Source organism: Gossypium raimondii, chromosome 10 (genome assembly GCF_025698545.1).
Source record: "Gossypium raimondii isolate GPD5lz chromosome 10, ASM2569854v1, whole genome shotgun sequence".
Taxonomy (NCBI): Eukaryota; Viridiplantae; Streptophyta; class Magnoliopsida; order Malvales; family Malvaceae; genus Gossypium; species Gossypium raimondii.
This window is the reverse complement of record NC_068574.1, coordinates 11,040,220-11,063,601: the sequence shown is the minus strand read 5'-3', so window position 1 is coordinate 11,063,601 and position 23,382 is coordinate 11,040,220. Positions and strand designations below refer to the sequence as shown.

General features: G+C 33.2%; 3 protein-coding genes across 4 annotated transcripts; 1 reads left to right on the top strand and 2 right to left on the bottom strand.

The window, feature by feature from the left end:
* The first annotated feature begins 204 nt into the window (after window positions 1–204).
* LOC105777025 (CDK5RAP1-like protein) lies at window positions 205–2,886 on the top strand. The gene is made up of 3 exons (XM_012600069.2): window positions 205–556; window positions 717–1,786; window positions 2,142–2,886. Exons 1-3 carry the CDS (start codon window positions 291–293, stop codon window positions 2,645–2,647), a joined length of 1,842 nt encoding a protein of 613 aa, XP_012455523.1. The 5' UTR covers window positions 205–290; the 3' UTR covers window positions 2,648–2,886.
* A 157-nt stretch (window positions 2,887–3,043) lies between these two features.
* On the bottom strand, window positions 3,044–5,272 carry LOC105777026 (thioredoxin H-type). The gene is made up of 3 exons (XM_012600070.2): window positions 5,093–5,272; window positions 3,434–3,556; window positions 3,044–3,336 (listed from the first exon to the last, which is right to left on the bottom strand). The coding sequence occupies exons 1-3, from the start codon at window positions 5,180–5,182 to the stop codon at window positions 3,181–3,183; spliced, it is 369 nt and encodes a 122-aa protein (XP_012455524.1). The 5' UTR covers window positions 5,183–5,272; the 3' UTR covers window positions 3,044–3,180.
* A 13,694-nt stretch (window positions 5,273–18,966) lies between these two features.
* On the bottom strand, window positions 18,967–21,330 carry LOC105777918 (protein RTE1-HOMOLOG). 2 transcript variants are annotated; one of them, XM_012601436.2, is made up of 3 exons: window positions 21,180–21,330; window positions 20,575–20,861; window positions 18,967–19,485 (listed from the first exon to the last, which is right to left on the bottom strand). In XM_012601436.2, the coding sequence occupies exons 2-3, from the start codon at window positions 20,848–20,850 to the stop codon at window positions 19,060–19,062; spliced, it is 702 nt and encodes a 233-aa protein (XP_012456890.1). In that variant the 5' UTR covers window positions 20,851–20,861; window positions 21,180–21,330; the 3' UTR covers window positions 18,967–19,059. The 2 variants fall into 2 exon arrangements, with proteins under 2 accessions (XP_012456890.1, XP_012456891.1); XM_012601437.2 differs by having other exon boundaries at window positions 20,575–20,856; window positions 21,180–21,287.
* Between the last annotated feature and the right edge of the window lie 2,052 nt (window positions 21,331–23,382).

Here is a 23,382-nt window from a genome sequence, read left to right as displayed (position 1 = left end):
TTGGATTACTAATTCCTTCCATGAAAATTGTTGGTTTAATATATAAGGACTAAATTTTGAAAATTTAAAGTAGAAAGGCTAACTTCTCAAATGTTCTTAAAGTAAAGGGATGAAATTCAACGGAATTATACCATATATATTCACCAAAATCAAAATGACCGTAATATCCCCGTTGCACTTCGCTTAGACCAAAACGCAGCGTTTTGAGCCTTTTCCCTTTCCCCTGCCGCCATATCCAGTTTGCGTTGGAGAATCAAACACAGAGCAGTCACACAAAAGAAGTGGTTCCAATGGCCTCCATTTTCAGCCAGCCTGGCTGCTGCTTCAGAATCCATCGACGATGCCGTTTCAACTCTCTAAGATTCTTCCCCTCCAAGCCTTTCGCTTCCCATTCCAATTCTCATCGCCATTTCTCTCACAAGCCACTCAGAAAATCCTTCGTTCTCGATGTTTCCAGAAGCTTCTCTCAATCTCACCACCTCCTCAACGCTGATCTCCCCGCTCTCCATCATTTCATTGCTCAGTCTTCCCTCACGGCCTCTCAACCACCGCCCCGGTAAGTCAGTCCAATTTATTTTCGCTTATTTTTCTGTTTCTTTTTCTCGTAAATATTAAATTTGTGTTTTATGCATGAAAATTATATGTAAAAATGCACAAAAAAACAATAATTTTTAAATTCAAATCCTTAATTTTATTTTTTTGTTTTGAATTTTTAGTATTTTTCCTAGTGACGAATCAGTTTCGGAAGTTGCCTCGAAAGGTAGAATTTATCATGAGACATATGGATGTCAAATGAATATAAATGATATGGAAATTGTGCTTTCAATTATGAAGAATGCTGGATACAGTGAAACAGTGGAAGTTCCTGAGAGTGCTGAGATTATATTTATTAATACTTGTGCGATAAGGGACAACGCTGAGCAAAAAGTGTGGCAAAGGCTTAACTATTTTTGGTTTTTGAAGAGGTGTTGGAAGAGTAATGTAGATTCAGGAAGGGCGCAGTCGTTGCAGCCACCAAAAGTGGTGGTTTTAGGATGTATGGCTGAAAGGTTAAAGGATAAGATTCTGGATGCTGATAAGATGGTTGATGTGGTATGTGGACCCGATGCTTATAGAGATTTGCCGAGGTTGTTGGAAGAGGTTGATTACGGTCAGAAAGGGATTAACACTCTTCTTTCGCTTGAAGAGACATACGCGGATATTAGTCCTGTTAGGATTTCAAAAAATGCAGTTATGGCTTTTGTGTCGGTGATGAGAGGGTGTAACAATATGTGCTCATTTTGTATTGTTCCGTTTACTAGAGGTAGAGAGAGGTCTCGTCCCGTGGAGTCTATTGTGAAGGAGGTAGGTGAGCTTTGGAAAGAAGGTGTGAAGGAGGTAACACTCCTTGGACAGAATGTGAATAGTTATAATGATGCATCTGGAAGTGAAAATGAAATTGAACCTGGAAATAATTGGGCGTTGAGCGAAGGGTTTAAAAGCATGTGCAAAGTGAAAAAGATGGGCTTACGTTTTGCTGATCTTTTAGATCGACTTTCTACTGAGTTCCCGGAGATGAGGTTCAGATATACATCCCCACACCCTAAAGATTTTCCAGATGAGTTGCTTTATGTGATGCGAGACCGCCATAATATCTGTAAGTGTATACATTTGCCTGCACAAACAGGAAGTACCACAGTACTTGAAAGAATGCGGCGAGGGTATAGTAGAGGGGCTTATCTAGAGCTCGTTCAGAAGATACGCAGAATCATTCCAGACGTTGGAATAAGCAGTGATTTTATATGCGGTAAGGTTTATTACGTTATTCTGGTCTTGCTATTTCAGTTAATATAAAGTTAACCACCCTATTAAGTTCAGTTAATTTAAAGTTAACCACCCTGTTAAGTTTTAGATTAATGTTCTACCATCTACATTGCCTGTAATATTACTTAAAGCTTAAATTGAAATCAATTTCCTGTTCTTTTACATAAAGGGTTTCAATAAACTGATCTAAATGTCATCTGGGATTTGTGATGTTGGATCTTTTGGAGAAGCTTATTATTGTGTCAATTAGTGTTAAATTGTGTCAATTTCAAATTTATGCTGCCAGTTCACCTGTTTTTGGTCTGCATTTTCAAAATTATCTGGATTTGTTTTGGCAGGTTTCTGTGGGGAGACAGAGGAGGAACACGCTGACACACTAAGCCTAATAAAGGCAGTTGGTTATGATATGGCATACATATTTGCATACAGCATGAGAGAGAAAACTCATGCCCATAGAAACTACTCGGACGACGTTCCTGAAGAAGTCAAGCAAAGGAGGCTTAGTGAACTTATTAAGGCTTTCCATGAGACTACTTGCCAGCATTACGACTCTCAGGTGGGAACCATCCAACTTGTGCTGGTCGAAGGACCAAACAGGAAAGCTCCAGAAACAGAGCTTGTGGGCAAAAGCGATAGAGGCCATAGAGTTTCATTTGTTAATCTCCCTTTGCTAGATCGAGATAATCAAGGGGACAGCAAACAGAACCCTGTTGTCGGTGATTATGTAGAAGTTCATATAACGAAGTCCACAAGAACATCACTTTATGGAGAGGCACTAGCTATAACCAAATTAACCACATTTTACAACAACGTGGAGAAAGCAACAGTTGCCTGCGGCATTTGAAGTTGAAAACCGGCTGCATTTTACTGCTGTGCACGTGGTTGGTCTTCTAACCAGTTTCACTCTTGTTTCATAATGCTATAATTGCTTGATAGAGATTTGACATTAATTACTAGGCTATTAATAGTTATTTTTGCAAGAGAATTTGATATCAAATATGCGCATAACAAATGCCATAAAGATCATTGATATTTATTTGTAATGATATTGTTTTTTTAACATGGTCATCTATTATATGAAAAGTTGTCAAAGCAAAGTGATATTTTAAGACTATCAGAAGATAGAAAGAAAATATAACTCTTAAATTTTCAAGATTTGAAAGCTAAAATGCTATAAGATAGTTTAAAAACGTATACTAGATACTGTAAAGAACGAAGAACGCTGATAATATATGCATGCTTTAAATAAAATGAAAGATCCATAGATAAAGAAACTTAAGGTCTAATAACATAAGAGATGTAGCAGGACATAATCATGAGGTCAAGTTCCTCCAAACATTAAAGATAAAGACAGTTGAACTAATAATTATCATAAAATCAAGCTGAAGAAGTAGTACTGGTGGCAGCCATATGCTTTATCACAGTCTGCTGAAGCTCTTCTTTCTTTGCTCCCGTCACTTTGTCCACAATCTTCCCTTCCTTGATGAACATGAAAGTCGGCATAGCCTCCACTGCCCAATCGGTAGCAACCTCCTGTAAAACAAAAAAAGAAAAACCGAATTCGATCAATTCATCTGTGTATCTATCACATCATAAAGCATAGAATCGATTAGTTCAATTTCAAGTTTACCTTCAACTCATCCACATCCACCTTAAGAAAGATAACAGAAGGGAACCTCTTGGCTAGTTCAGCCAGGAAAGGTGCAATGAAACGGCAGGGTCCACACCATGAAGCAGTGAAATCAACCACCACCTTCATTTACCATACTAGCTCAAAATTCATATACCATGTCCAATGAAGCAAAACGTAAACATATACAAGCTTAAAATGGTTAGCGGAGAAAAAGTATACGGTGTGAACAGGCTATGGCATCTGATTTCAGAGGCAAGTATAGGAAAACCCACACTCATAACCAAATGCTCTAACAGAAATATCGAACACAAATATTTTTTATTTACAAAAAAAAAAAAAAAGAACAGCTACCAAACCATAAAATTCATTACTCTCACATTTATTCCCATCAGTTTATGTCACTACTAGCAACTGTTGTAAAATAATTGTAAATAAGTTATAAACCTAAATACACTTAACATATATAGAGAGCTTATTTACCACTTTGCTCCATTGAGTTGTTGGTAAATATTCTTTATAACAGGGAAAGATGCAACCAAAGAGGATAAATATTAAGCCTGTCCATATACTAACAACTTATTTGTTTCTTAAGTATCCTCTGTATCAGTATTAGACCTGTCCATGGGCCGGGCCGTGTCGAGTTCGGGCCGGGCCCGGAAAAAATTTTCAGCCCGCCTCCTAGGCCCAGGCCCGGCCCAAAATATGGGCCTGAAATTTTACCCAAGCCCGGCCCGAGAAAATATCATAAGCCCAGCCCGGCCCATTTTTAATAAACATTAAAAAATTATTTTAAAAATAAAAATATTTTAAAAGTATTTTAAAATAAAAAAATAAAAATAAAAAATATATATTTATTATATTCGGGCTCGGGCCAAAAAAGTGGTGCCTGAGGCCCGGCCCGTTTTTTAAATGGGTCTCGTTTTTTTGCCCAAGCCCATATTTCGGGCTTATATTTTTACCTGAATCCTCACATATTTCGGGCGGGCCGTCGGGCCAGGCTGGGCCGCCCGGCCCATGGACAGATCTAATCAGTATACATTAATCACCCGATCTCCATTCAATCCAAGTTTTAACATGTAAAATAGGAGAATGTATTGTATGAAATGATTCTACCATTTCCAATAAGAGAATGATAAATCAGATTTTTCTTTCTGATTTATAATTTTTTCTTTCAGAAAAATTCAAATCCAACTAAAAATACTAAAAACATTGAAAAGGGATAAAGATGTCGTGAAATCACAACTTCGTACAATCCTTCTCATAATATAGACTAATAACAATGCGAAGTTGAATTTGTTGATTCTCAGCTACGAAGATATCAAATGGGATACATAAGACTGGCATGTCAGTAACTCATGTATCATAGTATTCGCTGAGAGATACCTTCACCAAGGACGGAAATCGTTTTTTTAATGGAAAGCTTAAAGCCATAAACTTTTTCTGATGGTAAATATTTTTTAATATTAAAATTCTAAATCTAGAACCCATTATTCAAATCACCCTGCAAATAGAACAACCAAATCATAATATAAACATACGAAACAAATGAAAACAGAAAACAGAGCAGTCTGAAAAAAAAAACCGAAAATCAACGCTAAATAAAATAAAATTAAAAGATCATATAAAAGGCTTTGGAAAAAAAATTTTAAAAAGTACCAATTTTTTGGAGTCGTTGCCTTTTTGAAGCTGCTCGTTCCATGATTCAAGATTGTGGCAACCGTAGACTTGGCCTTCCTCTGCTGCCATTTTCGCTTAGTTCTTGAAAGAAAAATGAGAACAGAATTTCACAGGTAATAATACTAAACAAATAAATTGTCACGCAAAAAACGCTTCTCTGTTTTAACAACTTTATTTTAAACAAGGAAATTAAAATGATTTTGGCAATGGGGCCTAGTGTTTTTCTTTAATTACGGTTTTGCCATTTTTACAATAAATCACGTCCTGGGATTCCCTATTTAATGTTAACAACAGCACGCCAAATTCAAACGTCAGCACTGCCGGCAGTAGTTTTGTGAGCACGAAAACGGGCATTCTACAATAAATGGAAATCCAACATTATTTATGAAAATGAGTCATTAAAAAATTATTTATTGGAATGACTCAAAATTTATAAAATGCTTTGATGTGAACGTATTTTTAGGAAAAAATATAAAAAAGTGCATTGATGTGGGAGCGTTTTACCACGTGTCAACAAAAACTCGCTAACGTGGGCACATTTTATCTTGTGTCAGTAAAAGCGCACTAATGTGAGCACGCTTTACCCTATGTTTAATTAGGATTTTTGGGTTATTTGTATATTAGGGCTTAGGGTTTGGGTTAGTGAGGATTATGGTTTTTAAAAGAATAAATTAAGGTTTAAGGTTTTTTAAAAAATAATTAGGGTTTGTTTTAGGGTTTAATTTTTTTAATTGGTAAGTATTGTTCTAGAAGAAATAAATTTGACAAGATGGGATATGAAAAATAAATTTGACGTGATGTGTTCTGAAAAAATTATTTTGATAAGATGAATTTTATTTTATTTTTTTGTATAGTCAGTAATTGTACAAAAAAAGCTTTAACTGGACTTTTTTTTGTACAGTTGATTCTGAAAAAATAATTTTAAGAAGATGGTTCTGAAAAAATATCCTAGGAATGGTTCTGAAAAAATATCCTAGGATTCACGGGAAATCTAATAGTTAGAGTTGAAAAATGCTTCAAGCAAGATGCACTGTCAGCAAAAGTACTAAAAAAAATCTCAGCTGGACATTCTTTTCAGTAATGCTAGTGATAGTGCATCCCACTATCCATTAGGCTATTAATGAACCAAATTTCATTGTCTTGTTGCATAAGTTACAACAAGAGAAATTGAAGGAGTTCAGAAGAATAGGAACTGAAGAAGTTGATAGGGTATAAGTTGATTTATCGTATTAATATTTAACGAATCATTATATTTTTGCATAATGTTTTTCGTTTTGAATTTCTTTCGATAGATAATTTGGTTGAAAATGAGTGAACATATTAGTATTGTTATTTACTACGACGATGAGGTCCGTGACACCGAGAACGGTGTTGTTTTTCTATCGGAGAATACAGCGCAACTGATTTTTAACCAGAACATAGAACTGATAAAACTTCGTAAAAGAATTAGGCGCAAAATCTTCGGAATGACGCTAATGAGAGTTTCGTCTATTAAGTATCGATTTTGTGCTTCAGTTGATCCCGTGACATATGACTCATTTGATATCGAATGTGCTCGTGCTTGTAGGCAATGGTGCAGACTCACCACACTAGTAGATTACCCTATCTTGAGTTATAAATGGAATTTTCATTGCCAAATAAAGCACTTGCGACTTCAATATCTACAATTGTTCGAGAGGAATACACGACCCCTGCTCAACACTCCGTTAGTGGGAGGTAGAACACAAAATCATCTATTTTTTGTGGCAGTACAAAATACACGACCCTTGCACGATACTCTGTTAGTGGATGGGACATGCACCTCAGTGGGTCGATGTTCAATGCTGAAAATACTTATTGGGGAATGGCATCAACTTCTAGTGGTTGGCAATCCACATTTGATTGGGGACACTATGAAACATACACGAAAAAGGATGATGTACTCCCTACGATGTCCACCGGTGAGGGGACCTCCTAGTTGCAGATGTTGGTGGGTCGGATGATGAGTCTGATATGGATCCACTTTGAAAACCTGGTCACGATAGTGCAGAAGTTACATTATTTTCTAAACTGGAGCCTGTTCCAATCGAACTTGAAGACAATGAGAAGGTTCAGATGAAGAATAATAATAAGATCTGCGATTCACGACGTACTCGCCTTTAGCCCGCATGTATAATACCGATCTATCGGTAGATGATGCATTAGAGTTTCCATATCTACCACACAAGAGGCATGGCCACACAAGTTCGTCGTTGGATTCGGGTGAATTAGAAGTTGGTAAGGATTTTTCTAGTAAGGATGGTTTTCTCGGTGTATTGAAGCAATATAACATCATGAACAGAGTTAACTACCACGTGGTTAAATCCAAATCTGAGAAGTTCGAGGTCAAGTGTACTGTGCGATACGGTTCATGTTCATGGAAAATCATGGCTTCAGTTAATAAGATGACAGGGTTGTGGGAGATAAAGATGTTCAAAATTCCCCATACGTGTATAGCCAGTACAATATCACTAGGTGTTTAGGTTTTTTAAATATTACTGTTATTATCTAATGTTGCATTATTTAACGTACTCATAGGTTGACAGGTATTTCACAAGATCATTCCAAGTTGGATTCAAATATGATACGAGCTTAATACTACCGATGGTGAAAGCAGATCCCAAGACTGTTGTATCGGTCTTAATTACCAATATTTGTAGTCAATTCAAGTACATGCCTTCTTACCGCAATGTTTGGATAGCTAAGCAGAAGACATTAGAGAAAATACACAGTGGGTGGGACGTTTCATACAATGAGGTGTGCCAGTGGTGTCAGATGTTGGAGAGGTACGTCTCAAGTTGTGTAACATACCTTAAAACGGTTCCTGCGTACTACAACAACCGCTTGCTCCGTAGATGCCTAGTGTTCAAGCGTCTGTTTTGGAGCTTTAAGCAATGTCGGGCCGCATTTCAGTACTGCAAGCCATTGGTACAAATTGACGGTACCTTTATGTATGGTAGATATACCCATCAGCTATTGCTAGTTATGGCACAAAATGGTGATGGAAGGATCCTTCCAATTGAGTTTGCAATAACACCGAAGGAGTCAGGTGACGACTTTAATTTCTTTCTTTCTAGGTTGAGGAGGCATGTCTGCCCTCTACCTGATATCTACGTTATATCAGATTGAGGCACTGAAATACTAGTCACAATTGAGCGATAGAGAAGCCTCTGGGATCGTACACACCATCAGTATTATCTAAGGCACGTTACGTTCAACTACTACGGGCAATATTGGTCTATCATTAAACGACGACAAGTGACCAACATGGGTATTTAATCGCCATCAATATTATTTGGTTTGTAATATTCAATTTGTTCTGAATGGAATAATAGTATGTAATTATCATTATCCACTTATATTGATAGGGTACGAGATCAATAATGACCATTTTCATGAGATGTTGGTGATTTTATGGTCAATTAACGATCAAGGTGTAAACTACCTCTATAACATACCTTTCGTTCAGTGGACACAATTATACAACGGTGGCCTCCAATATAGTCAGATGACCTTAAACTTGGTTGAATGCATCAATCCTGTTCTAAAAGAAACAGTTATTTACTGATAATATCGATTGTGTGGGAGACATACTTCCATTTGGCGGCATCATTTCCAAAGTAAGTAGCGAGTTATAAAAGCCAAATGCAGGGAGGCCATATATGGTGCTAAAAGGTAGTGTAAGAAATTAATAAGGCTAAGACGCGGACCAACTCCATGTACACAGTGTGTCACGATCGCGACAACCTATGGTTTCATGTGACTGAGTACAACAGACCGAACCAAGGTATTCCCAGCAGACAGTATCGTGTACACCTGAGAAATAGGACTTGTGACTATGAGAGGTTTGACGCACTTCGTTATCCATGCGTTCATGTAATTGCAGCTTGTCAGAATCTCCGTTTGGATCTCATGAGCTATCTCGACGAAATGTACAAATTATAATACATGTATAACTTGTGGAGACACATATTCCCACCAGTCAAATAAATGTAAGTGGCGGTCTGTATCGCTTGCTCTGTTTAAGTTATTATCGGATAGAGAATTACGTCACAAACTAAAAAGTCAATTGTGCTCGACTAAAATACGTGATAATATGGATATTCAGGAAAGAACGAACCAACAGAAGTTGCGCGGGTGGTGTAGGAACCCGAGTCATACAATGTGAATATGTCCAAATCGAAATAACTCATAATTTTATTAAATAAAACAATGAAAAAATAATTTGTATTGTCTTATTCAAAAGAATTTCTATTTTATTGAATGAAACAATATAAAAATAATTTGTACAAAAATATTCAAAACAACTTCTGTTTATTAAATGAAACAATATAAAAACAGTTTGTACAAATATATTCAAAAAAATTAATGCATATGCCGGTCGAAATCAGGACGGTTACGTGCTGGATTCTTTCTTGGTTCAGCTTCTGGCAGGGGTTATGGTTGTTCAGGATCAGCTTCTGGTTGTGGGTGTTAGGAGGATGACCCACCTTGATAGAACAAAGATTGCGGAGGTGTTTGCATCACCCACGAGGGAGGTGTTTGAATTTCATAAGACGATGGGGATTAGAAATGAGATGAGCTCCCCGACGGTGCCTCATGCGCTTTTTCCTACGACAATGGCCTATATATCATCAATTGAGTTGGAGTTATCGGGAAATGAGATGCACGGGGTTATGCATTCCAACCTTGCATAAGAGTGGAAAAAGGAAACATATAAGGGTTAGGATATGCACTTGGCATAATCTGAATGGGCTGTGCTGTGGACATTGTTGCTTGCTCTGTTAAGGCCAGTGATTGCGTGGGTGCTATTAATGGGCCCGTCCCGTCAGCCGTTGTCCTTGGATTTAAAGGGCCCCGTTGTTCTCTTTTGACACAAAATTGTCAATGTCTCTGCTATTCTAAGAGCAAATATGGCTTACTATGGATCCTAAACCATGGCATGTAATTCGGCTCGCATGCTAACTCTGAAACGATAACCGGTTCGCGAGTAGTTATATTATCATACTGATTTTCCCATATTTTGATATATTCCGAGTGGAAGATCGGCCAATGCGTATTCGGTCATCGTAAATCAATTTTGTGCTCATCATCAATCACCTCAGGTGCCACAAGAATCGATTGTCAGAATCTAAATTGCCACAACACTCTATCCGTCTGGTGCATTTCAACGGTAGCGTAGTTGACCAATAGGACCTTAGCGTGCAAGATGTTCAGATTCTGTAGGAATTTATCCGGAATTACTGCATGAATTGTCAGATCCTTGTATGGTGCCCATTGAAACTATATAAACGTGATAAAAATATTAGTTATATGCATAAAACTAAATACTAAATACGAAATCGACTATGTTATGTATATATAGTTCAAAATGAAATAAGTATTTACATGCGCTTTCGACTGTTAGTTTAATAGAAGCCATATATCTTCAAGAGTAGTAGGTATTCCACCGTAACTCGCTGAATGGTTCCACCTATTTAAATAAAATTTTAGCATAAAATTATATTTTAAATTTATGTAATAATTGTAAATTTTAAAATAAATTTTACCTTATTAAAAGTGAGAATATATACAAGTGGTTCACTCGATGACGTAAAAATGAAAAGCAAAACCGAGCCCCTGATTGTAGTAGAGAGAGGCAACCTCCGATTTTGATTTTATTTGGTTACGTCGCCCGACACATCTCCCAGTACAATGTTGATAACACGACAGACCCCCAACTGAGTTCGCCAGTTGCTCTAAAATCGATGAGTTTCAGTAGCCACCTTAGATGTACAAGGTTTTATGACTTATCCGACATCAGATAACCTCCGAAGATCTGAAGAATGTATGCCCGAACGTATCGTACTCTTTCTACTTCAATTGAATCATCCCCCAACTTCGGGAATGTGTCTTATAACCAGTCCATATCAATCTGTCCTCCGTAAATAATATCCAGAATCACATCCAAAATATCGTAGCATATGACTCCCCAATCAGCAAATTGAGCGAACCCGATGAATACGAACCCATCCACCGGTAACCCCAATTATAACTGCATGTCCTCCAAAGTGATGGTACATTCCCCACATGGAGGATGGAATGTGTGCGTCTTAGGTCTCCACCTGTAACAGCCTGATTTTAGCTAAATTAGAACAGTAGTTTTGGGACCAAAAATATGAGTCATTAAAGTATCTTAATATTATTTTTGGTGTCTACAACATGTTAATTTACATGTATGAAAATTTCGTGTGAAAATTTTATCGTTTGTGTGCTCGGTTTTATAAAAGGACTTAACCGCATATAATGCAAAAGTGGCTAGCCATTTTTTAAAGTGCTATATTGCTATGGCTTTTATAATGTGGGGTCCTTATGTTGATATTTGACCATAGAAAATTAGCATGGACGGTTATGGACATGAGTTATAATGTTTTCATATTATTTTATAAAGGTTAAAATAGTAAATTATGTGTTAAAATGTAATTAAATAAAATTAAAACATAAAACCATGCATTATGTTCATCATCTTTGCCGAAACTTCAAAGGAAAAAGAAAGAAAATAAGCTAGCTACATTCAGCCTTGGTCCAAGCTTGATTCAAGGTTCGTTTTTGCTCGATTTTTGATAATTTTTACGTTTTTGAGACCGTTGCTTCGTGTTTTAGCTAGCCTATGCTTTAATTTTTTCAATGGATGATAAATTTGAGATTTTCCATTGTTGATAGCTTGATGATTTTTGTGTTTGATGATGAAAAATAAATATATGTGGTTAGATTGTCAAGTTTAATTAAGTGATTTTTAGTAAAAATGCCTATTTAGGATTAAATTATGAATTTTGTAAATTTAAGGGTCAAAATACGAAATAAATGAAAGATATGGACTTATATGAACTATATGGATATTCGGCCAAGCATGGGAAATATGAAAATTTGTGTATTTTGTGATTTATGAAATAGGGACTAAAATGTCAAAAATGTGAATTTTAAGGGCTAAAGTGCAAAATGCCCTAATTATGTATTTGTTGTTTGAATTGAATGTAATGTGTTATTAAATAGCCAAATATAGATCAAGAACAAAAGAAAACAGAATTAGATTGAGGGAAGTCGAAAGTGGTCTAGTAGTCGATTCCATCTGTTCGTTTCTGTACGAGGTAAGTTCATAAGTAAATAAATGTTGTTAAATTCGAATGTATATGCATTATATGTGAGCATTGGAGAACTAGTTACGAGCTTGAATCTATTGAATTACGACGTCTGAAAGCCTCGTACGAACCATAGGAATAGTTAGGATACATATGTCATGACATAGGTTTCCGATATGAGTTATTGCGTAAGACCATGTCTGGGATGTTGGGGTCGATTTGAGATTTACATGTAAGACCATGTCTAGGACATCGACATCGTATACAATTTCGTGTAAGACCCTATCTGGGACAATGGCATCAATATTTGATTACATGTAAGACCACGTCTGAGACATTGACATTGTACGAGCTTTCTGAGTTATCCGAGTATCCTTATCGATTCCGAACGGTTCAACGGCCAATATTGAGAAATGAATGATTATGTAAAAAAAAATGTATCCGATTCAGGTACGTGTGATGTGTTTATGTAATTCAGAAATGAAAAGTGGGTATGTTTCAAATGTCTATATGTGAAATACATGGCAATGAATGATGCTTATGTAGTAAGTTGAATTATATGATAAAAGTGAATGTATATATGTTTGAAATTGTTTGTATTCAGCCTATTTGAATTGGATTGTTAATAATCTTATAATGATTTATTTGTTTATGGCTTACTAAGCTTTCCAAGCTTACTTTGTGTGTTTATTCGTTGTTTTATAGATTTTGATAGCTAGCTCAGAGCTTGGGGATCTTCAAGGAAGTCTTTCACATTATCGATCTCTATTTTGGTATTTTAAAAGCTGGAAACTTTGAACATATAGCATGTATAGGCTAGTATTAAAGTAACTGTATTTTGAATTTGTCTATAAATCCATACAAAAATGGCTAGAGATGATGCTTATATTTATGCATTTTCGGTTATGGTATATGTGTGTGATGTGTTTGGTATTTGATTTCGGTATGAAGTAATGATATATATATATATAGCTTATGATTAATTCAATTTGGTAAGCTTGATATATGATTGATGAAGGTGTTTTGGTTGTGGATTGTCAATAATGCTAATGATAGTGATTTTCAGTCATGTATTAGCTTAAATTGTAAATATAAATGATGGGTTTAATCTAAATTGTGGTTCGGCAATAGTGATTTGATCATGTAGTTAATTGTTTAGTTATATGTTAATATTGAAATTGTTTGTATTTGTTATGTGTGAACTATGCTATACTATGGTTACTTTGAGTCAAATTGAAATGGTATGCTTGCATTAGTGAAATGGTTTAGAAATAGTGAATAATGAGTATAAGTATATTCGGCTAAAGTAGTAGATTCATATTAATGAGTATGTGATATGGTTTATGTTATGTATTGAAATTATCTTGGATGAAGGAATATGCGAATAATTAATTGGTTATATGTATGATTTTATAATGTGAATTGGATATATAGGTTTGGTTGTTAAATGACAATTGAGGAAAGTGTTTCAGGTTAATTTTGCTAGTCGAATTGATAAGAAGCAAGTTGGTCTTGTGTGATAATTTGGTACAATGCATAATATGTGTAATAAACATGATTTGATTCGGCTTTTGTCATATGAATTAAAATGATTGGGATTGCTTTCTGACTATATTATAAGCATGTTTGGACATGTTTTTATATCACTAATGCCGCATAAATGAATTATGATTCGTTTGATGTTTAATTTAGTAATGAATTATGATTCGTTTGATGTTTAATTTGTACATGTGGAAAAGCATTATAATAATAGGTTAGATAATCAACTAATGGAATAGTTGTTTTGTTATAAGTTCTGTATATAATATGTTTTGACACATGCTAGAATATGTTTTAATTATGAAATGTTATGTTGTTAAAATTTTAAGACTCGATATTTGATTAAGTTACGAGCATTGATGTGATTGAATTTTTAGTTGTGAAATGAAATAATCAACTGTATGAACTTTGATATGACCGGTAATACCTCGTAACCCTAATCTGGTGATGGATATGGGTTAGGGGTGTTACACCACCTCTCCACGAACACGCTGATGAGTTTCGGGTCCAACTTGCACCACCGGCCTATATTGGCCAAGCGCCAAAAACCCGTTTCCCTCAAGTAATTTTCTATCAACGGTGATGAAGGATTAGTCATATTACGAATAAAACATTGTAACACTCGATCCACCGATTGTTATAAAAAAATATAAAAAATATTAATTAAATTACAAAAATGAAATAAAAATATTAAATAATATTAAAAAATTAAAATTAAAATTAACCCTTACCATTTCCGTTTGGTTGACAAAGATATGTTCATCATCGAGACGAATTAATTATCGGGTCATTTCTAACACGATCAGATTTCTTAGAAATTATAAAAAAATACTAATTTAGACAAAAATTAAAAATTTAGAGAGCTTTGAGAGCTTTTTTGCGGAATTTAGAGAGAAGTTTGGAAGAAATTTTGTGTGAAAAATGGGTGGAAGTTTTATAATTTATTTTTCCTGATCGTTAGGCCCAACGATCAATTTTTTAAATGACCGTTGGGAGAAAAACACAGGATAAAGCGCGCCCACGTCAGCGCACTTTTGCTGACACATGGTAAAGCGCTCTTACGTCAGCATGTTTTTCTGCATTTTCCCCTGAAAACATGTCCATATTGGAGCGTTTTGTATTTTTGGACCATTCTAGTAAATAATTTTTTAGTGTCTCATTTCCGTAAATAATGTTGGAAATGGGCCTTTTCTTGTACAACACCCCACGAAAACAGTTTGAATGATTTATCAACCGTAAGTAGAGGTCCTTGTGGGCCGTTGTAAGGTATTTAAGTTTGGGTTGAGTTTGATTCGAAAAAAGGGTTTAATTTTTTGTTTAAGTGCGGTTCAATTTAAGAAAAGTAAAATTGGGTTTGATTCGGTTTGTTCATATTTAAATTTTTTTAGATTATTTTTTATTTAAAATTAATTTATTTAAGAAATATAATACACTAAAAAGCTAAAATAAAAGTTTTCTAACATTAAAAAGTATTTATATTAAAAATACTACCATAAATATAATAAATGATTTATTATATTAAAAATTAATAAATATAATAAATATTTTATTGTATTAAATATAGATTTTAAAATTTTATATTTTGGGTTGAGTTATTTAGTTGGGTAAATTTTTTAAGTCTTAGACAATGGGTTTAATTGTCATTAGATTTGTGATTTAGTACAAATATAAATATATAATTGTTATCTAACATATATAATTAATATAATATTATCTTATAACATAATATTCGAGCTGGATTCAAGCTAAAAATCTTATCAAAGACATGACATATATAAAAAACGGACCTTAAATTTTACCCGAATTCATTTTTCAAGTTTATTTTTCCAAATCCCCCAATTTCAGCGGCCTTGAGGCACATATTTTATATCCTCGTTTTGAAGGCGGCGACATTTATGGGGCGAGAGCTTTAACATGCATATATGTGCGAACTAGAGTTTCACGTCTCGGCTTGGGGTGTAAACTCCTCGAGGAGAATGTGTATATTAAGGAGCATTTTGGGTTGTAAATATATTAAATAATAATAGTAATAAATAAAGTGTAAAACAAAACAAAAGAATAAAAGGGGCTCGAACCCCACGAGAATATAACCATCGCTAATAATAGAACCCCACGCTAATCTACGTGTGTTTTGGCTCAATATTTATGATAAGGTCAAAATTAATTTGTAATTTAAATAGTCTATATTTTTATAAATTTTAAAAGATTAAATTAAAATTTTGTCATTTTTAATGGGGTAAAGTGTAATTTTATTTTTACCAATTTAAAATTTTAAAAATTTAAAGGGCTTAAATAAAAATTTTTCGTTTTAGGGGGTTGAGCCCCAATTAGCCCCTCTCCCCCGATAAACCCCTAATTATTTTTCTAACAAACAGCTTGTCAACAGCTTACAGTTACTTATTTGGTGTAGTAACTCGTTAATATGAATTCAAATACTATTTCAACAATTCGTCGAGAGGTAAAAAAATATATTACTATAAAAATTTATTGATATCTTTTCTAGTAGCATGTGAATAAATGTCACGACATGCATATTTCGTCGGCAAAGAAGCAAGCACATTCTAATTTTTTTAGGCAAACTCCAACAAGAGGTAAAATATATAATTATAAAAAGTTTATTGATATTTTTGTGTTGTGTAGGGGTAAATGTCATGCCATGTAAAATATATATTATTATAAAATTTTATTGATATTTTTCTGAGTAGCACAAGAATAAATGTTTTATTGTGTATAGCTCATCGGTAAATGAGTGAGTTCATTCTAACCTTTTTAGGCACATTCCAACAAAAGTTTTTTTGTCTTTTCAGGATTGATATTGTCTTTTCAGGCTTGCTAAGTTTAATAGCAAAAACACTGATAGCATCTTAAGGAACTTAGCTAAAAATTTTTACAAAATTGATAACAGTAACAATACTACCCATTGGGGATACTACTCATTAAATTGATAGCAGAAACACTGTTGCCCCTTGGGGATACTACTCGCTAAGTTAATAGCAAAAACACAGCTAACCTCTAAAGTCACTTAGTCGAGTAGAATCACTGTTAGCCTCTTAAGTCACTTAGTTAAATATCAATAATTTTAAAACAAATGGTACAAAGTTTAAAAAGCAAACACTTAAATCCTCGAAGAATATTTTACGAAATCTCAAAATGCTGGAAGATTTGAACCAATAGAAACTCTTACTAAAAATTATGAAACCATTTTCATTGATCTAGAACCAAAAAAAGAAATGAATAGAAAACTAGCACATAGCACAAAGGCTTCACCCATACTTTTATTTTGAATAAAGTCACTTTATAACTTCTCCCTATAACCACTCTACACATGCCGGCCATCATAGCACGAGTCCCACTAAGGCCCCCTTTATATACTTCTCAGCTCCTTGATCTAGGGGTTTCCTCTCCAATCTTCTTCTTCTCTTTTCTACTTCATGTTCCCAACTTTTCTATAGAAAACTTAACTTTCCATCACGAGCCAACCACCACCATTGGCTCTCCACCTTGTCCTAAACAGAGCGAATTGATCAACACCACCACAACCTCCACATTGTTTGATCAAGTACGAAAATAATTGTATCATGTAGTGTTAGGATGAATTGTAATTTTAGATTTTTTAAATCAATATTATGAACACTTTTTTGCATAGTCTCAAAGGAAAAAAAAAAAAGAGAATGATTGGGTGTTGTGCTTTTAATTTTAGTAAGAGAAGTTAAATTATAACTCTAAGGCTTAAGAAACATTCAATTTGATTTAAGAGTTATAAACATTTTGGTTCTCATCATTTTTATTATAGTTGTCACCTTTAATTACATAAAAATTTAAAAACAAAAATAAAAGAAAAGGCAAAACAAAATATAATTATCATTAATAACAATTTCAAAAAACTCTTATAGCTAGTGATGACTTAGCTTAATAGCAAGTTTAAGACCTTGAAAATTTTAAGATATTATGTTCGAGTCTCAATTTTGTGAAAATCATGCGAGAGTTCTTAATCCGTATTTATTTTAGTTTATGTATCACTATATGTAAGCCATATATAAAATTATTTTTATCAAAGTATACTTTATAATGATTAATTGTAATTATAATTATTCAAATGTATTCTTTGTAATTGCAATTGTTACTATACTTGTAACTTCAAGAAATAAAACTCACATAAAGTATATCATATTTAGCATATATTAGAATATTGCAATCTACATTAATTTAATAATAATTCAAATATTTTAGAATTAATTCTATTTTCACTTTTTAATTGAGAATTATAAAACATAAAGATTAAAGATAACAAAAATAAATAAGTTAATTGCACTATGCATCCCCAAACTATAATATTTATTTTAAAGTGGTACCAATTTTTAAAATGAAAAGTTTAAAGAAAAAAATATCGTAAAAATGGATTCGTAAAAATATTGGTTTTAAGGTTCGTAAAAGCTTTATCGCTCAATAGTTTGGGGATGTAATTAGAATGTTTTGAATTTTGAGAGTCAATTTAAAATTAGGGTCATAGTTTGAAGATATCTGTGTAATTAACTCAAAATAAATAAATATTAATTAATAAAAGATAAAATTGTCCTTTTATTAGAATTCATTTAACACAAACGGATTGTGTATTTTTCATCAAACCTTAAGAGTGTGTTTGGATGAAGAAATATAATTTTTTGAGATTTTCAAAATGCTAGCATTTTAGAGTTTATCAATTCAAAATGCTAGGATTTGTAATTGATTTGTTTGGATATATAATCGATTTATAAAAAAATTAAGTTATTAGAATTTTACAAATTAAAAATAATTATAAAAGAATAATTATGTTAAAAATAAAAAATTCAATATTGACATCATTATATTTGTAAAAGTTATAAATAGTTTTAATAAAAAAGACTTTAAAAGTATATATTATAATTAAAAAGTAATAACTTTTTCAAAATTTCTCATAAACTTACTTCAAAAATCCATGCCGAATATTTAATATATTAATTATTTTAAAATAATCATTTTTAATTTAAAAATTCCAATAACCTAATTTTCTTAAATTAATTAATTATTTAAAATTTTAAAATACTTCATCGAAATACATTCTAAGGGAGTAGGTGAATTTTATCAAACCTCAAGGGTTAGAATACTTTTCCCAAAAAAATTATATAAATATATGATAACTTTTAACATAACTAAGCCATGTGAAAATACGAATATATGATAACATGAACAAGCAATGAATCTTACAAGCACATCTTTACATTAATGGAGTTGGAGAGTTGAAAAATATAAAAGCTACAAATTGATCAAATTCTTAAAACAGTGAGTACCAAGAAGGAACCAACAAACAAGAAGGGCCGCAAAGAGAGCCAAGGAAAACAGGTATGTGGTGCCACCAAACGTAAGCCCAAGACCGGTTACGACAACAAATGGCATGAAAGACCGAAAAAATGCTAATTTGCTCACCCACTGGCCTTTGAGTAAGAGGAGAAGTGCAACGTTCACTACATTCCACCCTCCATAACGGAACCCTAACTTGTTCAGGTTGTTTGCTACAAATGAATGACAATTGCATGTGAATAGGTTGTATGACCGGTGTTGGAACTCCATCGTGCTTTTTCGAAGTGCTTCGTCCCATGTTAACGACTCTCTTCTAGGTTCATCATCCTGGTATTCTTCATCTCCTTTAAGTGCAGATGAATGGGGAGAAATGCCGCATTCCTAAGAAAAAAATTCTCTAAAGATTACATCCTTAACCGAGGAAGAACAATCAAGAAACAAATACTTGAGTAGAAATGCTAGCACATATATAATTCCTATTATTGGCACTCATCATAACTATCCATACTCAAATTTTTGCTCTCCCATCAACCAAACCGAAGTACAGCCATGAAATATTAAAAGAAACCCTAGTTATATTCTACATTGGTGCAACCTATTTCCTGTCATTTGCACCATCTTAGGTACCAATGCCCCCAATTTTTCCATCAAATTTGCCAATAAGGAATTCATGAATTATTGAAAAGCAATGGAATTTATAGTCTATTACAATGATTCTCTACCAAATCCTCATCTAAGGTAAATGCATGCAGCACAATAGAACCAGAGTAAAACCATTCTAAGAATCAGCCGTTGTCCCTTCACAAATTATTGTGAAGCTTAGAAATTCACTTTGGGTAGCCAATTACAACTCTTCCCTATCAAATTCCCATCTAAGGTAAGAGCCTAAAGCACAACGGAACCAATAAATCCTACTTCAGAAAATCTGTCACAGTGCATTTACAAATCATTGAAAACCATATTAGGAATTTATAGTCTATTACGGTTCTTCCCTATCAAATCCCCACCTAATGAAAATGTGTAAAAGCACAATGGACCCGGAAAATCCTACTCTCGAGAATCTGCCATTGTGCTTTCACAAATTCTTGAAAAGCTTATGAATTCACATTGGGTAACCTATGACAACTCTTCCCTATCAAATCCCCATCAAAGGTAAGGGCATAAGCTCAATGGAAGCAGTAACTCCTACTTCAGAAAACCTGCCATAGTGCATTCACATTCATTGAAAAGCATAGGAATTTACATTGGGTAGCCTATGACTACTCTTCCCTATCAGATCCCTATCTAAGGTACAGGCGTAAAGCACAAAAGGCACCAATATAAATCTAACTTTCAAATTCTTAATCCAGTTAAAGTTGTCATGTAATTTTCCCGTACTGCAACCTTTTTGTTTGGGAATAAATAAATGAAATTCAAGAAAAAAAATAAAGATAAGAGAGGCAAAAGGAGTTGGAAGATGGAGTTATACACCTTATCTTTGTTAATTTGGAGATAGCGAGCCACTGGTCCGAAGGTGAAATGGTCAACACATACAAAATTAGGCCCTGCAAAATCTAGAATAATTCCATCTTCTCTGCAAATTCCGACATGTCCAATGAAAGGAACCAGCCATGAAAGAACGGGTAGAGGCGCCCAAACAATGCAGCATGGAAACCGATCCCTCGATGGATCAATATCCATACTGTGTGGGGCCGTAAAACCACCTTCCATCATTAACTGACGATCTGAATCTACTTGTTCTTCCATTTCCAGCTGATCTAAAATTGAAAAAAAGAATATTAAAACAAAAACACCGATTATTCCAAAGCAGATTGAAAAACTGTGATAAATTTTTAGAATCCAGCTGATCTAAAATTGAAAAAAAGAATATTAAAACAAAAACACCGATTATTCCAAAGCAGATTGAAAAACTGTGATAAATTTTTAGAATCAACCATCCATTAGCGAAGGAGAGAAGATTGAGTAGCAAGCAAAATTAACGGGCGAAAATTCGATTAAGAAATCAAAGAGAATTTCTTCTGGGAACTGATAAAGAATGACTGTTGGAAAATGGAAAAGTTGAGATTAGAGCGCACCTTTGTGGTCGGAGAGAACAAACGAAGACGCAGCGGAGAGTGGAGGAATTGGGCGGCCAGTGATGGGTTAAAAGGGGGCCGGGCTTCTTTTTGAATTTTGTTGGGTGTTCAATATTTTTCTTCTGATTCTTATACTTTTTTCCATGTTTCTTTTTGGTTAAACTCTGCTATAAGTCCAAGTAATTTGCAAAAGTTTTGGATTTAAAGATCATTTTTAATCCTATCATTTTTAAATTTTCAGTTTTCACCAAACGGCAATTATTAAATTAATTAAGTTAAATTGCTATTTCTAAAATCTGATATGTCAAACATATTATTATATGTGTAATGTCATGTCAACTTGATATTTTCACATATTACTCACGAAAACCCCAGTTAATGGTTAACGATGGTCATTGACGTTAAGGCTGAAATTTCAAAAATTGAAAAAGCATGGAGACTTATAATGATACAATCAGAGAATATGGATCAAATCTACAATTGTATGCATAGCACATGAATGATAATTAAATTTTACCAAACAAATTTAAATGTTATTGTTTGTGTCAAGACTAAATTGACCAACTCAAAAAATATATAAACTAAAAATGATGAAATTAAATCCACAAGTAATAATAAAATTTGACCCATTCCTTTTCTATGTTAATTTATTTATTTTACAAGATTAGCAAAAGGTGGTTGGATGTTGTGAGTATATCTTCGAGCATAATTAATTAGGGATTTAAAAGTTTAAATTAATTTTGATCAAATTTTATTCTTTTAAAATTGTATTTGTTTTTAGATAATATCTAGTTGGTTTTCATTAATGTTGGGAGAGAAAGCGGTTCAAATAATAAGACAATCTCGATAATATATAGCTACAAACTCATATTTTACAAGTAAAATAATAATTTATTTTGTTCTCTAACTTTGAAAAAAGTTTATTTTAGTCTTATATATAATTTGTTTTACTTCTTTTAATTCTTGAATTTGTATTGTTTATCAAATCACTCCAAAATAGACAAAACTTTACCCACTTTAACCATTAATGATTTTTAAAATTTAAAAATATTAAAAATAAAAATCTCTTTTAATTTTTTTAAAATAACCTTTTATAACTTTAAAAATTAAAAAAAAAACACTTAATGAATTGCTTGAGTGTGGTATCCACATGAATGCAATGTCAACAAAGTTAATGAACATTAATATTTCTATCCATTTTGAGGTTTGATAAATAATACAAATTTAAAAACTCAAACATGTGAAAATTTTAATTGAGAGTTAAAATAATATTTTCTGTAAAGATAAATAGTGAAATAAATCATTATGCCAAAATTAAATAATAACTCTGAAACAGAGAAACCAAAAGACAGAAGCCCACAAGCTTGACTATTCCAAATCATCAATTGTAGAATTAAGCTTGAAAAACATGAAACTATGGTGAAACTGAGAATCAAACACATCATCTTTACTATTTATGCAGTCCATGAATTAGCCTCCACAAACATCATCATCTTCTATTCAGTAAGCATTTCTTCCCCTCAAAACCTCTTCTTTGCTACTTCATACATCCTCATGTCCCGTTTCTTACAACATCCTCAATTCGCAAAGTTAAGAGATAATGAATGTATCTCGCGAATATAAGTATCCATTTTTCACCAATTATAAAAGGTTACAAAACTATCCTTTAATTATTCATTTTTTTGTCATTAACCACTGAATTACTAATTGAAAGATAATTTAATAATTTTAAGATTAGAATAATCACAATTTTAACCCTCAATATTTAAATTGTGTCAATTTAGTCTATACTTCAAACAAAACTATTTACACTGTGTAATTTAGTTTTTCTTTTTACAAATTTATTTTTATTTATGATATTGAAGGTTAACTTTAAAAGAACGAGAATCTTAAAATTCTTGGGTGTTCTCATTTTTGGTATATTTTCGAGTTGATAGATTTTTTAATTTTTAGGTGAGAGAGTCACAAAGAAAATCAATATTGAAAAAAAATCAAATTATACAATGTGGAGACGTTAAGGATTAAATTGATGTAATATATAAATGTTAAGGATTAGAGTTATTATTATGTAAATTCTTTTAGCTCTTTGAGTGGTGGTGATAGAAAATGAAAAAGAGTGAAAAGGGAAAAAGAACCCGATATCTGTAGTTTACCTTAAAGATTGCTACTTTTCATGTGAATCGGTGGCAAATAAACATGGTGA